Here is a 16,694-nt window from a genome sequence, read left to right as displayed (position 1 = left end):
TTTGTTTTTTTGGAATATATACATATGATTTGTGTGTTTTGTTATATATGTATGTGTAAATTTGGAAATGTAGGGTTTGGAATTTATCTAGCCAGATTTGAAAGTATGAAATTGTGAAATTTAGGTTTTTGAGATTTGAGATATTTTGAAGAAGATAAATAATGAAAAAAAAAGGATAAAAGATAAAGACTCAGTTAGTTGCAAAATTGGTCCATGTTTGTGTAATAAGACGATATTGCCCATCATGTGAGAGACACATGATCCACTTAACGGTTGATAATTGGCGAAATCGTTAAAGTGGACCATTATTGCGAAAAATGCACACTTTTGGCACCAAAAATGCAACAAATGAAAAGTTTGGACCAAACAAGCGAAAAGTGTGATAACATAGGGACCAAAAATGCATTTAGTTCTAGTTTTAATGTACGAGAGCAAGTACCCACGCGTTGCGGCGATGAGATGGTGGGGTGATACCTAGGTCATAGAGTATGATAGGTTATAGGAGTTGATATGTCATAGAGTATGATAGTCAAATGTCTTAGCCGTACAGGCCCCGCCCTCGGATTTAAAAATTTGTCGAAAGTATATCGAATGACATCTCTAATGAAAGAGCATAAAATTTTAAGAACACACATACAATTTTTATAATTTATCGATGTACGATTTTTGAGATAAAAGATTTTGAATGAATTGGAGGAATAAATGATTTATGGAGGAGAGAGAAAAAAGATGATTGGTTAAGATTTGAGGAGTGAGAAAGGGTATTATAGTTATCTATACTATATTACAAAGCAGATTCCTTCCAGATTTTTAACATTGAATTGAAATTTTCAATATTGATTTTAAGTACATCCCCAAAATACCCCTCACATCTATTTTACATTTATTTAAAATAACCATAATACACTTTCTCTCTCCTCAAATCTCTACCAATCATCTTTTTTCTCTCTCCTCCATAAATCATTTATTCCTCCAATTCATTCAAAATCTTATATCTCAAAAATATACGTCAATAAATTATAAAAATTGTATGGGTGTTCTTAAAATTTTATGCTTTTTCATTAGAGATGTCATTCGATATACTTTCAACGAATTTTTAAATCCGAGGGCGGAGGCTGTAGGCATTTGACTATCACACTCTCTGACCTAGCTATCACCCCCACCATCTCACCGCCGCAACGCGCGGGTTTACTCTCGTTTTAGATAAATATAGAATAGATAGGAGGGACATTTTGGAGAAGTACTTAAAATCAATATTGAAAATTTCAAGTTCAATGTTGAAAATCTAGGGAAAATCTGCTTTATAATATAAAATAGAAGTATAGATAGATATTTTCTTTTCATAAGCCATATGTTTTCATATAAATGGTCGAAAAAATGACTAGTATGGAGTAACCTTGTCCCAAAATTAAGGAACTTAGATCATATTGGATGAAGTACTGAAAGGTTTGAAATCATCCATACAAGAGTAACATAATAACAAATTACAGAACAACCAACCAAAATCAAATTACAATCCTATAAAATCTAATAAGCTTCCATCCTATGTGGAATTGGTGTCTTGATAACTTGTAATATTTGAACTACTTCTGCCATTGTTGGCCTGCTAGAAGGTATTTGAGAAGTACACACCAATGCAAGTTTTAAAACAGGCAACACTTCTTCTTCCGCATACTCTCCCATACTTTCATCAACACACTCCAATACATTCCCTTCTTCCAACAGAATCTTCACGTGTTCGTTAAGTATCAACACGTTATCTTCCCCATACTCAATCGGTCGTCTCCCTGTCACGATCTCCAATATCAATACCCCGAACCCATATACATCACATTTCTCATTGACACGTAAACTTTGGCATGCAAGTTCCGGAGCCACGTAGCCTAATGCACTTTGAAAGCGGTTGCTCATGACATGCTTATCTAGCCTTGACAAAATTCGGGTCAACCCAAAGTCAGATATCTTTGGGTTCAAATTGTCGTCGAGAAGAATGTTACTGGGCTTGATGTTGTAGTGAATAACTGGAGGACGAAACGAGTGGTGTAAATGAGCAAGTCCTTTTGCGGTTCCCAGAAGAATCTTAAATCGGCTAAGCCATGACAGAGGTGGACTTGAAGGCAACCTTTCGTGGAGTTTTGCTTGTAAGCTCCCATTTGGTACATAATCGGTCACTAAAAGCTGCACTTTTGGAGTCCAGTAGTACCCTTTAAGTGACACAAGATTTGGGTGTCTTATTTTTCCTAAAACCCGAACCTCTCTATCAAAATCTTCAGGATACTGAATCATATTCGACACAACAAGATTCTTGATAGCTAAAGCATCACCACCATCTTCTCCTATTGGAGTTTTATAGACAGTTCCAAACACTCCACTGCCTATCTCGTTCGCCGTTTTTATGAAAACTTCAGGGTTTGCAATGCAATAATTATCAGGGTTGGTTTTTGAATCAAACCAAACAAGCTTCCCCATAGATAAACTGGCTCCAGAGCGTGAAGAACTCGAACAACTCTCAAGTGCATCATTAACAAATGCAAGCCGTCTTCTAGCCGAGATATTGAGTAAGCTAATTACCAAAACCCCAATGGAGATCACAACAGCTGCGAATATCGAAACAATGGCTGAGATACTTAGAAAATGATGTTGCTTGAAACTACTTGACGATTCATCACCTCTTGCTCCGCCTTCATGTTGTCCATTTTGATTCCCAAATGCAAATGGGTCAAGAACTAGAGGCTTTGGTACGTTCATCTTACACGGTCCTTTCAACAATGGTGAGCAAATACCTAAATTGCCTTCCATAGAACTTGCTTCTAAGCTTTGAAATATGCCCCCAGAAGGAAGTCTTCCTTGTAACCTGTTGTAAGATATGTTTACAGCCAGAAGGTTTTCTAATTCACCAAGCTCTTGTGGTATTTCACCTGCCAGTTGGTTGTATTCTAGCTTCAAAATCTTTAGCTTTTTCAGTTGTGACATTGATCTTGGAATGGAGCCATTCAAACTGTTGTGAGACATACTCCTGCATATTTATATACATATACAATTATACATACATCACATGTGAAAATTGCAATAACGGTTCCCCCTTTTTTTTTTTGTAAAAGTATCTTTTGATGAACAACAAAAAGGTATTTTAGGAACACTTGAAGTTAAGGTAGTCACTAAAAGTGTCCAATTATTGCTCTTGATTTAATATGTATTATATCATCTATATGAACATACACAATTTAGAAAATGGGTGTAAAAAGTAAGACTTTTTATTCTTATTTTATAAATGTGTCATCAATTAAACGATTTTATAAGGGACTTTTATAAAATCGCCAAAAGCCCCAAAAGTAAAAGCTACTCAAAAGAATGTTGAAAAAAAGCCTCAAGCCTAGCCCCTAGCCGGCCCCAGCTCCAATTCTGGCTACTTTTGTCAAACGTACCCTAAGCATGTCTGTTATAGACATATTTGTTGTAAAGATGGACGACTTACAGTAAGTAGAGTAAAGAACAATTTCCGATCTCCTCAGGTATTGATCCTGTGAAAGAGTTTCCATCAAGTTGAAGGATTCCAAGAGTGCCCGAATCACAAATATCGCTAGGAATGGACCCATGAAACGCAGCATTCCGGAGATCTAATACAGTTAGATTCTGAAAGTAGCCCAACTCTGGCGGCATGCTTGTCTCAAAATTATTCCATGACAAGTTCAAGTATCTTAACTTAGAGTTCAGTCCTATTTCAGCTGGGATATCGCCCGTAAGCTGGTTCCCTGAAAGATCTAGAACCTGAAGAGTCTCATAGAGTTTACTTGAACCCGGAGGAACAGAACCCGTAAGCTCGTTTCTGGATAAGTCAATTTGGTCAAACCCAAGCTCGAATAAACCTGCAGGAATACTACCATTGAACCTATTCCTTTTTAATGAAATTGTTGACAGTTTACTAGAGTAAGATAATGACAATGGAATGCTCCCACTTAAACTATTATCAGAGAGGCTTAAATAACTCAATGATGGTAATTTGCCCATTGATTCCGGAAGGATTCCAGTCAATCCGTTTTCAGAGAAATCCAAGTATTCTAGTGCTCCCAAACTTCCAATCCATTGAGGAAATTCACCGGTTAATGCGTTGTTAGCTAGATTTAGATAATTTAAAGAAGAAAGTGCATGGAAAGATTGAGGAATTGATTCTGTGAAGAGATTATTGCTTAAATCTAGCTTCTTTAAATGTGGGCATAAACCAATATCAGAAGGTAAAGCTCCTGAAAATTGGTTTCCTTGTAAGGAAAGTTCTTTCAAATCATGCAATGCAACTACACCAGTAGGTATTGAACCCGAAAAGGAATTGTGAGAAAGATCCAATACACGAATCCGGGTCAATGACCAAATACCCGATAAGAAATCCGGATTACCTGAAAATCGATTATTGGAAAGATCAAGATGATTTAAGGTTGTGCATTTGGAAAGTGAGCTAGGAAGTGGACCTTCAAGATTATTTCCTGATAAGGAAAGTGATCTAAGAGAAACACAATTTAAAAACAAGTCATCTGGAACTGGTCCAGATAATAAGTTTTGTGATAAATCTAGAAACTTTATGGTACTCGAGTTCATTAAAGAACTCGGGATTCGGTCCAAAAAACTGTTTCGACTAAGGTTAAGGTTTTCAAGGTTGGCAAGAAGTGATAGTTGAGGGTCAATGGATCCTGTGAAGTTGTTATTAGCAAGTGATAGTACCTTAAGGTTTTGCAACTTTTCTAGCCCTCTACCAATCTTTCCTGAAAGATTTAGCCCGTCTAGAGAGAGGCCCGTGACCCGGCCCGTTACTGGATTGCATGTTATGAACTTCCAAGAACATGGGGTTTCATTATCTTGATTCCATGAGGATAGATGTGATGATGGGTCATTGATAGAGGATTTGAAGACTATTAGTCCTAAAACGTCGTCGTTTAAATTGAGAGATTCATCAGCATTGATAGTAAATGATGAAACTGCTAATGCATAGATTAGAAGTTGAAAAAAACCCATCTCATTTACAGCTTTTCTCTCTATATGTATATAGTTTTCCGTTTCTAAAAACTACTGGATGAACATACTAAAATGGGAAAGTAGGGTTTTAAGTGACAGAATTGAAAGTGATTATGAAGATGGAAATTTTGTGTGAAAGAATGTTTTGGGAGAAGTTTGTTTGAGGGAAGAATAATTATCTTGTGAGGATATGAAGAGACAATCAACAAATGGGTGAATAAAGAAAAAAAATTGATGTGGACCAACTTCACCACATGCATTTCCCCCTTGTCTAATGTAAACAAGTAATGAAGACAAGATACAAACTACTACACAATCCAAATATAAAGTTACTATAAGTTTTATCAAATTTTATGAAATAAAAAAACAAATCAAAACATGTTACCATGTTAGGCTCTTTTTTACAAGTATATTCCTCACTATTAAGGGTTTTTGACTCATTTGCTAGGAACCATTTGGTTCTAATCTATTTCTTTGGCAAATTATAAGCGAGTCATACTCGGAGCTTACTAAAAAAATGCAAGTTTGCATCTTCAAGCAATAGCTAAATTGAGATGATTTAGATCTTTTAAAATTTAAATCAACTTTACTAATAAGGTGGATAATTTTAACTTTTGAGTTAAAATCAAAAGTCAATATTTAAAAATGAGTCTTGAATCTTAACCTTTTATTTTTAATCAAAATGTTATGATCCACCCATTTATTACAACGTTTTTAGCAAAGTTAATTTTAGCTTTAAAGAATTGAGTCATCACCCAAAATAAAACTAGTTTAAATGAATCACTGACTAATTACTGAATCGTGCCACAGTGATATCACGGTATCACGTTATCATGCATATTCTAATACCAAAGCAAAAAATTAAGAAACATAAGAGAAAAAAAACCTTTTAATATAACAAAAATTAGTTGTCTCCACTCAACCGGATTAATCTTTGGGAGAATTAATCGAAAACAAATTAGGAATTAAAAGATTCTGTTAAGGATTCTGTTTAACATTTTGTAACAGGGAGTCAACAAACACGGAAATAGACGTAATAATTAAATTATAATTATGGGTTTCAGAAGATACCAAAAATTTCTGGTCACGGGTTCCTTGGACACCTTTTTCTCGCCTGTCCTTTGGCCTAATGCCTAAATGTTACAACATTTTAAATTGTCCCTCCCACCACCTCATAAAATATACTAAATAATAATAATAATAAAATAAAATAACAACAAATATCTAAGCATATAAAATAAAAAAATATGTACTTTTAAATTAGCGTACATCGTTTTCTCATAATAACAAACACAAAGGTAATACTAACTCTTGAACATATATTGTTAACATTAACATAATTACTAATTAAATATGGTATTTTTCATGTCCCTATGACAAAGGCATTTCGCTTTAAAAGTAGATCAAAATGTTAAATGATTTTTTAGAGTCAAAATACGATCATCAGTACTATTAAATTATATATATAAGTCTATTCACTAACTTGGTGTCTTGGTCTAATCAAGTTCAAGGACAAAGATTTATAACTAAAAATAAAGAGGCTTAAAATTATACTATTGTTACATTCTTGTTAATTTTCGGGGTATCGAACCCTATTCCTACATAGCTTCACTTTTGCTTTGAACTTACATAGTGGCGGAGCTATGTGGTGGCCATGACAACCACACAATATATATATAAAACTCGAGATTTGTAATACTATTTCTATATATTTATTAAGTTTAAAGGTAATTCACAACCCCATAAAATATATACTTAAAATCTCTTGCTTTCAATTAAGCTTGTAAATATTATGAAAACTGTTTAACAACCTCATACTTAACATTTTGGCTCCGCCATTGAACTTACATCATATCGAACCAACAAGAATGAGTCTATATATACATTGGCGGATCCAATGAAGGATTAGGCCTTTGGGGGTCACCATCCCACCCTCAATCCAAACTTGTTTGAGAATTTATTTTTTTATGCAAAACTATATTATTATTATTATTATTATTATTATTATTATTATTATTATTATTATTATTATTATTATTATTATTAGGGATTATGACCTGAGAATGTAACTAACTATACCAAAATGTTTATGTTATGTAACTAACTACAAAAACGTTTATGTAATGTAACAAACTACCTGTTTTCGTCTATGGTATGAATAGGATTACCGGTTGAACACGTAGCCGGTCACCATTATGACCTATGAATGTAACTAACTATGCCAAAATGTTTATGTTATGTAACTAACTACAAAAATGTTTATGTAATGTAACAAACTATCTGTTTTCGTCTATAGTATGTAAATTACCGGTTACCATTGGAAAGTAACCGGTTGTGCTTATGGAGATAGTAGATTCCGACCACACCAGCAGATTCCGACGACACCAACAGATTCCGGCGACACCAGCAGCTTCTGTCCAGAAGTAGCAAAACGAATATCTATATCTATATCTATCCCTTTTTGTCTATATCTATTTTACTCTATATAATCTATATACTACAAAAATCTATATGCACAAGAATCAGGTGTAACACCCCAAATCTCGCAGTACTATTATATTACTAAAAGTGTGTGTGTGTGTATATATATATATGTATGTATAGATGTCTAGGACAGATTGTTGCTCCGCCATCTCCACCGCCATCTCGTTAGATTCTTTCATTTCTAAAGTTTTTCTTTAAACATTGATTCTTCATATTTGTGATATTTAAGCACCACGAAGAAGATGCATACAGGTGGATGTCAAATTTGAAAGACTTGTGTGTGTGTGAGAAGGAAAGAGAGGGAGACGAGTTTATGAAATAGTCTGTTGTATCTTCATTAGTAGGTGAAGAATAAAAAAATGAGACAAATGTGTGTTTTGATTTTGTAACTTGTTAATGTTTTTAATTGGATTTGTGTTTTTGTTAGAATTGAATCTGGTTGAATAGTGAGTCAACAACATCGGAATCTGCTGCTATACATACTATAGACGAAAACATGTAGTTTGTTACATTATATAAACGTTTTTGTAGTTATTTATATAACATAAACATGTTGGCATAGTTAGTTACATTCCCAGATCATAATCCCTGAGCACAACCGGTTACTTTCCAATGGTAACCGGTAATTTACATACTATAGACGAAAACAGGTAGTTTGTTACATTACATAAATGTTTTTGTAGTTAGTTACATAACATAAACTTTTTTGCATAGTTAGTTACAATCCCAGGTTATAATCCCTTATTATTATTATCATCTATGCTCCTTTATAAAAATTATGGCACCCTTCATTTTTAAAAATAGTTACATATGAAATTACAAAATTACCCTTAATAAACACCCATTATAGAAATTTTTTTTATAAAATACCAAATATGTCATTTGTAAATTAATTTACAGTCTAAACCATTATTTTAATAATTAACACTTTAAGCCCTTATCTTCTAAAAATTTTCATTATCATAATTGCATCAACCTACAACACTTTGACACCACCACCACCACCACCACCAATAGTACATCACCGATACCACTAGACCATCTTCCCGACCACTGCCGCTGTATTATGCTGGTTACTAATCAATATAACAGTATCTTATAAAGCCGTCGTGATATGAACAAAAGAAGTCCAAAATATCAGAATATGTATAAATACAGTCAAACCTCTATAAATTAATTCTCTATAAATTAATACATCGATAAAATTAATAATTTGTCCAGGCCTAACTTAAGAAATTAGTGAAAATCAACACTCGATAAATTAATAAAGTATCTCAGTCCCAACATTATTAATTTATAAAGGTTTCACTATAAAAAAAAAAGAAAAAAAAAGATGACAATATGTGTGTGAAGATATGTGTCTGATTAAGGAATGAATGGTGGGTGATCCCTAATCTTGTAAAGGGAGTGATATATATATATATATATCACTTTTTAATCATCTACAACAATTGTATATATATTTTACAGCACAATTGTATAATGTACGTAGTGTTGTAAATGGCTAAAAGTAATTATAGATATATCACTTACATCTTATTGGTGTATGTATATATCTATATCACAGACACATATTTGTCCCTCTCTCTCTTTTTGTCCATGATAAATCCTTCGATGTGCATATCTTATGTCATCTACTCTTTTAGTCTCTCAAAATTTCAAGTATAATATGTATATGGGGAAGTGAGTATGGGGTTGTCCCCCATCTGAGCTTAGATGGGAACCTCTCACAGTTGATTTTTATGAACATAAAAATCATGGGGTACCATGTATTTATTTAAAATTCAAACAAATATTAAAATATTTGTATGTGAGGGTTCTCCATCTAAACTTAGATGGACATACTCACTTTTCCTATGTATATTAACCATACCAAATTAGCATATAACACAACTTAAATATAGACTATATCCTTTTAACTCTCTCAAAAAATTTTAGGGAAAAAAAAATTAGGTTCCCTTCTTTTAGAATTTCAGGATCCGCCACTACATATATATACCATGATATATGACAAATTTGATCAAGTGTTACCATTTGTTTGGATGAAATCTCACTCGATGGTGATGAAGTAGCGCTATTAGCCAAATAGCCATTCAAAAAGCGATCAATGAATGATGAACCTCATATGTCACAAATTTTGTAAATCGATATTTTAATTTAGCGTTTTTCAAATGAGCCCTCTTATGTTCAAAGATCCAAGTGTTGTCACACATTGTGAATATTGCATATATATCATAACCATTGAAATAAACACGTATTGAAACACGCTTAATTACCATATGAAACTAACAGGAAATCACACAAATTAAGGTACCTCTTAAGGAATACAAACAAAACTACTGACCCTTTTAATTTCCATTTTTTTGCCCAAATATTTCAAATTATTAACTTAATTAAATACTAATGAAATCGTTACAACTTTTGAGACAAGACGATGAATAAATGATAACTCTGCCAACGAGACCAATAAAGAAGATATGTTGGAAAGGAAGAAGTGACGAACCTTATAGGATTCAAACTCGATCTACATAATTTGATTTTGACCGAACTCTAATTTTCTACCTGTGGAGCTTATGTAAACCACCGATCTTTACTTATGTAGACGTACATTGTGCTTTAAATACTACGAGAGTAAGTATCCGCGCGTTGTGGCGGTGAGATGGTGAGGGTATTAGATCATAGAGTGTGATAGGTCATAGGAGGTGATATGTCATAGAGTGTCATAGCCAAATGCCTTAGCCGTACTGATTCCGCCTTCGGATTTAAAAATTCATCGAAAGTATATCTAATGACATCTCTAATGAAAGAGCATGAAATTTTAAGAACACCCATATAATTCTTATAGTTTATCGATGTACGGTTTTTGAGATAAAAGATTTTGAAATAGTTAGAGGAATAAAATAATTTATGGAGGAGAGAAAAAAATGATTGGTTGAGATTTGAGGAAAGATAAAGGGTATTATAGTTATTTTAGATAAATATAGAATAGATGAAAAAGACATTTTGAGGAAGTACCTAAAATCAATATTGAAAATTTAAGTTCAATATTGAAAATTTAAAGGCTTTTTGTTTTACAATATAGTATAGATATAGATATAGATATAGGTATGACATCTAATTTTGGTTGTGTATTGCAAAGTTGTGTATGGCAAAGTTTAACGATGTATATATCACCCTGACTTTGTTAAAGAGCCTCTTTCATTCGTGACACATGAGTTTGTAGAATTTATTTTTAATTATGGGTTTAATGCGTCGAAATGTAACCAACTATGCTCAAAAATTTATAATGTGCATGAACTAAGTCCGACCTTTATTTTATGCACGAAAGTAGTAAAAAATGTTTATATCATGCAAAAAGCATGACCGACCAATCAAAAACTTATACGTGATAGCTGATATGGGGTATCACGTAGCTGATATGAGTTGTCACGTACGCATTTTGCATGATATAAACATTTTTTACAAGTTTTTGCATAAAATAAAGGTCGGATTTAGTTCTTGTACAATATAACTTTTTAAGCATAATTTATTGCATTTCGACGCACTAACCCCTTTATTTATTTATCATTATAACATTGCTCTATGAAGAGTGAATGTTTGATCCTAAGTCCATTAAGTGCATCTTAAATGATACATGGTATAGCAATGTATTGTGTTTTTAATTAAATAAAGTGGGGTCCAAATGGTAGATGAATGGTTAAGGGTGAAGGAGAAGGTGAAAGAGGTGAAAAGGTGATGCTGATGTGGCAGCAAAAAGTGTAAGTGAAAGAGGTGAACGGTTACGAATGGTCTAATTAGTATACCCCATTATTATGGACGACTATGACTCCCAAATGTTTTATATATGAGAAAACAACATGAGTACCCAAATTTTTATAAAAGTATATCAATTTAACCAACTTTTTTTAGATTTGCACAAAATACCCAACAAAATCACAATAACAAGTGAAAATCGCAATGAGATTTTGAAAATTGCTATGAGATTTAGAAAATCGTTATAAGATTTGGCAAAATCTCATAGAGATTTTGAAAATCGCATAAAGATTTTTAAAAAGTCAAAATCTCTATGCGATTTTCAAGATCTCTATGAGATTTTAAAATCTCTATGCGATTTTACAAAATTTTTGCGATTTTGCAAAATCTCTATGCGATTTTACAAAATCTCATTGCGATTTTCAAAATCTCATAACGATTTTCAAAATCTTGTTGCAATTTTTACTTTTTATTGTGATTTTGTTGGGTATTTTATGAAATTAAAAAAAAATTAGTTAAATTGGTATATTTTTTTAAAAAATTGGGTACTCATGTTATTTTCTCTTTATATATATATATATATGACCATTAATTGATAATTCATTTTAAAAAAACAAAGAAAAAAAATAAATCCATATATGTAGTGGTAACCACTTACACGGATAAGGAGAGAGTTCGAGTGGGAGCAATAATGGGGATTTAGCCCATGGCTTGTCACAATCTTTATAGTAACACAACATGCCTCTTTGCTTTTGGCACTTGTGTCCCACAGGCCACAGCCATTTTACTGGACCTACCTGCTTAGTGGCACCACACCACCCAATGACCTATCCATTTTGAATCAGTTAGTTTGGTAAGTCCTTATTCCATGATGAGCTTAATCATTATATAATAACATTAAGCGACTTGGACTCTTATCCCATGGGGCCGGGTATATAATAGCCAAGAACATGAATATTATTCTATGAGGTTTCAAGTTTATAACAAAGTTAACAAGTTTAAACTTTCATAGCTGGTGAGATAGCATTTAAATGACATTGTATGAGAAATATTGTTCATCATTTATATAAATCTGTTAATAATTTAAAATGACATTGTATGAGAATAGTGAGATGATATATCAGATGGCCCATAACAACTTAACAAGAGAAGCCCTCGTTAATGAAGTAGCCCCTGACCCAAATATCAGATGCCACCCGTGATCCAATATCTCATAGCTTTATGGACTTCCCTCATTCTCACGGATGGACAATTGGACATCGATAAAACGCCATCTTGAGCATCATGTCAAGCGTTTCAAGGGATTTTGTTGAATTTTGTAAATAAGTTTGATGATTGAAATCCCTGAATTTTCGCCTCATTGAAATTCAACTAGTACCACGCAATGTGATACATCATACATGCCGTCACTTTTCCATACAACACCACATGAAAGCTGGCAATTGGGTACCTGTTAAGACCTGTTAAAGTACATGTTAAGCAAAAAATGTACTATGCAACTTTTTCTATTTTTAGAAATAATTGTTTTTAATATTTTAAAGTTCAACATTTAACTTTTTTGATACATAAAACGAATAACTGTCAAACTCAAATCATCAAAGGCAAGTGTTAAATGAGTCACTTTCATGTTTGAAAGCTGAGAATTTTGTGCGCACCGAACCTGTTAAGACCTGTTAAGACACGATTTGCCAGCCTTGATGTCATGTAGGCTTAAAGCAAGCTTTGAACCTATGCTCCATGGGTTTTGGAAAGAGCTTAGCATGTAGCCCCATGGTGTTTATTAGGCTGTAGTGTTGTACCAGTTCCTATCAAGTATCAAATATTATTAAAAAAAACACGATAATCCATGAACAATTGACGATTTATCGAACGTCACGATGACGTAAAAGTACGATTAACACGATAAATAAATAAAATCAAACACATAATAAGTCATCCTTATTAATGTACTAAAATACGATTGTAGTTTTCTTTAAATGACGCATGACATTATATTTAAACGACACATATATACTTAATTAAACTATTGTCTTCATTTAAGATATCACTAATAAACAATAAATATTCATATTTTCAGTATTATTAAACTTATATCATATTTGCTATTCTCATATCTAATTAGAATGAGAATAGATACGAGGGTGTTCAGATGTTGCAGCCATGTAACCCCCTGGCCCGCCATAGTAGTCGTAGCCGGGCAGTTCAGTTGGCCCTTGCCATGTTTTGTAACACCCCACCGTTGGCGGTAACATGAGGTGTTATGAAAAGTACAGCACGACATGGAATTACATAGATACTGTTAAATGAAATAGAATATAATAAATATATTCCCAAAACATAAGTTCAAAGTCATAACAGTACTAAAATAACTTATTACAACCAAGTCCATAAAGAAATAAATCAAGGCATGTATCCTTAAAGTCTGACAATTATTAAGGAGTACTAATCTCTGAAGTCCAGCCTAGCATAGCAGTCCTTATCCCTAGTTAGCCTGAGTACCTGAAAAGTATACTAAAACGTGTCAACACAAAGGTTGATGAGTTCGTAGGTTTTATGTCAAAAGTCTAATAAAAGAAATAAGTCTTTTGTCGATTCTTTTAAGTCTAAACAAGTAATAGTTCAATATATAACGAGCAGAGTTACGCCATAATAAGTCCAAATGTCTCAATGTCTCAAAGTCCGGCCTTACGGTACCTGCCTTAGTCCAAGTCTCAAGTCTCAACTCATACAATAAGTAAGTCCAAGCACAACAAACAAGCACATAATCACACACAAACAACAAGATCAAACACGTCAAATGGCACAAGTAACTCTATACGCACATGCTCAGTATTGAACATAAACAGAAATCGACAAAACTGTTTAAAAGAACGAGTATACTTTTTACCCCAAAAACTTATGAAAAGAGGGGCTACGAAACTCACCTGAAAGCAGCGCAAGTATAAATTATCCTAGATGAACGAACAAGGATACGAGTAGTCAAATACACCTGCAGCACGTACACTAACTGTCCGAAAGTCCTACATTGTTCACAAGTCACCTGGTAAGAACTTGAATTTAATTGTACTCGTGTATGTCTTATACTAGTGTCTTAGAAAATGTCAGTACGTCTTGTCAACGTTTTAATATCTATAATAGTCTTATTGTCTTTGTAAATTGTCCAACTGGAAAGATTCGTTTAATAATGTCACTTTACATCTTTTATATCCAGTCATATCTTCATATGGAATATTAATATAAAGATGTGTTGAGTTCAAAAAGTTGTATACTTTATATATAATCTTTAGGATTTAGATATATTATTTATAAAGTCCTTTCGTTTCAAAATAATTTTCATATTTATATATGTATATATAAATTTATATACAAAACCGTCCATCTTAATAAATCCGTATATGTATATATATATACTTAAGTCCAATGTCCGTATTAATTTAATTCTTTGTATATATATATATAAAATTAATTTAGTCTTTATATATTTATATTTAATTATTCATGGAAAATAGGATTTAACTTTAAACATAAATTCAAATAATTTAAAAGATATAACTTAATTTATTTAACACCTTTAATTTTTTACTAAAATTTCCAAAATAATACCCTTACCCTAATTTTGACCATCCTAAAAGTCCAAAATAGACCAAAATGCAAATCTGCCCCTTTGACCGACTTTGACCGGAGTTGACCGGTCGTTTGACTGCCTTTGACCGAACCGAAAAATCATCAACAAGTCTAGATCCAAACACAAATTACAATCCAGTCACTTTTACAACCCGGATTTTTGATAGATCTAACCAAGAACGACTCGAAGATCATATATAGTCACGGATTTAACTCGATCTAACCAAAAATTAAACAAAAGTTTCCTACCATTCGAATTTATACAATATTTTGATAAGAACTCGGATATATAACCATAAACACAACCGAAAAATATGTATATTTATACATATATATGAAATCTCGAAGGAACACCATTTATAAATATGTATTTGTAAGGATTTTGGATTCATTATACATATACATATATACATCCGAGCTAAATCTATATATATGCAAGATTTTCGTGACTTTTTGATGTTAGAAGACCATTTACACTTTAGATCCAAACAAATCTTACCAAAAACTATGTGAAAACGAAGGAGATAATGAAATTTTGATGAAGTTCGTGGTGGTTCGTGTGGTTCGTGGTGGTTCGTGGCTGCAAAAAAGAGAGAGGGAGAAGAGAAAGGGGAAGGGGGGGGGGGGGACGGCTGTGTGAAGGAGAGGGAAAGGGAGAAAGTGTGAAATGAGAGGAGGATGGTTAGGGTTAGGAGAAAATAGGTTTTGTTCCTTCCATCCCCTAGTTGACCGAATTTGACCATCTTTGACTCTACCAAAACCCGTTTGACCTGACCATTCTAGAAGACTCGTGACCCGTTAATCTATTTTGTCGTCACATTTGAATGTAACTTTTTAATAACTTTCCAACGGATATAAATATGACTATATTTATTAATTAATTGATTAAATTTTAAGTATTTCACTAAGTTTGGCATTTTCACAAGACAACTAGTATTCCTCTTGTTCTTAAGTCCACGTACAATTTTTCTAAAGTCTAGATGCTCATAAAGCCCGAATCAAACATAAATTCATTTATTCCCTGATAAAGTCTTAGAATCTAACGACGTACATAACGAAACAACTAAATTGGCTAGAAAGGTATTTCGGAAAGTACGGTCCGATGACGGTTGTCACATGTTTGTTGGAGGTCTTTGGATCCAACCATAATTGTTCGTTGGTGGAGGTTGATGTGGTGGATAATTTCCATAACCATGTGAGAAATACGGTAGATTATGAGACGGATAGACAGGTCCTTTTAGAGGATAGTTGTTATAGCCAGTAGGCCGAGGAGAATGTCCACCTTGGGGTCCCCATTGTGGACCGGATCCACGTGGACGAAAGTTTTGATTAATATTACTCCCAATGAGGTTGACTTTATATGTTGTTCCATCACTTCCTTGATCATTACTTTTGCTGCCTCGATCTGTTGTCTTTCACCAGTGACTCTCACATTACTAATCTTCTTCGAGAAAATACATGGTCAACAGAAGCATTCTGTCAGTTTTGGTCCTTGTCTGACCAGAAAAGGGTTCTATCATGCAGAATTAAACCTTTTTCGATTTATCGTAAAACTCTGGACATCTACGAGCCTTATATGAAGAGTTGTGAGAAGCTACAGTTTTTGACTCAAGAAGAAAACAAGTTGCAAGAAGTTCTCCGCATAGGCTTACCCAAATCCCTAGATATCAACAGTCTTGCATATGTACCCGAGTCCCTAGATCTGAACAGTCCAACATCCGAATGTGTCTATACATCTAATCTAAAGACACTGAAGAATGGATCTTGCATGCTAGTTCCCATTTTCTATCTCCAACAAGCGTGTATTGACATTATTGAAATCATATCAA

The 16,694-nt window shown here is 33.3% G+C and overlaps 1 protein-coding gene across 2 annotated transcripts; it reads right to left on the bottom strand.

Moving 5' to 3' along the window:
* Window positions 1–1,387: 1,387 nt before the first annotated feature.
* LOC122603226 (probably inactive leucine-rich repeat receptor-like protein kinase At3g28040) lies at window positions 1,388–5,146 on the bottom strand. Of its 2 annotated transcripts, XM_043775877.1 has the most exons (3): window positions 3,476–5,146; window positions 2,670–3,016; window positions 1,388–2,597 (listed from the first exon to the last, which is right to left on the bottom strand). In XM_043775877.1, exons 1-3 carry the CDS (start codon window positions 5,002–5,004, stop codon window positions 1,528–1,530), a joined length of 2,946 nt encoding a protein of 981 aa, XP_043631812.1. In that variant the 5' UTR covers window positions 5,005–5,146; the 3' UTR covers window positions 1,388–1,527. The 2 variants fall into 2 exon arrangements, with proteins under 2 accessions (XP_043631812.1, XP_043631811.1); XM_043775876.1 differs by having other exon boundaries at window positions 1,388–3,016.
* Window positions 5,147–16,694: the final 11,548 nt, after the last annotated feature.

This window comes from Erigeron canadensis, chromosome 6 (assembly GCF_010389155.1).
Source record: "Erigeron canadensis isolate Cc75 chromosome 6, C_canadensis_v1, whole genome shotgun sequence".
NCBI lineage: Eukaryota > Viridiplantae > Streptophyta > Magnoliopsida > Asterales > Asteraceae > Erigeron > Erigeron canadensis.
The sequence above is the reverse complement of the archived record's forward strand: the minus strand, read 5'-3'. Positions and strand labels throughout refer to the sequence as shown.

Bases quoted from the DNA above. Each gene is read 5' to 3' on its own strand.
- LOC122603226 (XM_043775876.1), bottom strand. From the start codon at position 5,004: ATGGGTTTTTTTCAACTTCTAATCTATGCATTAGCAGTTTCATCATTT. The intron at 3,017-3,475 runs GTAAGTCGTCCA...ATAAATATGCAG, and splicing joins TGTTCTTTACTCTACTTACT to GAGTATGTCTCACAACAGTT.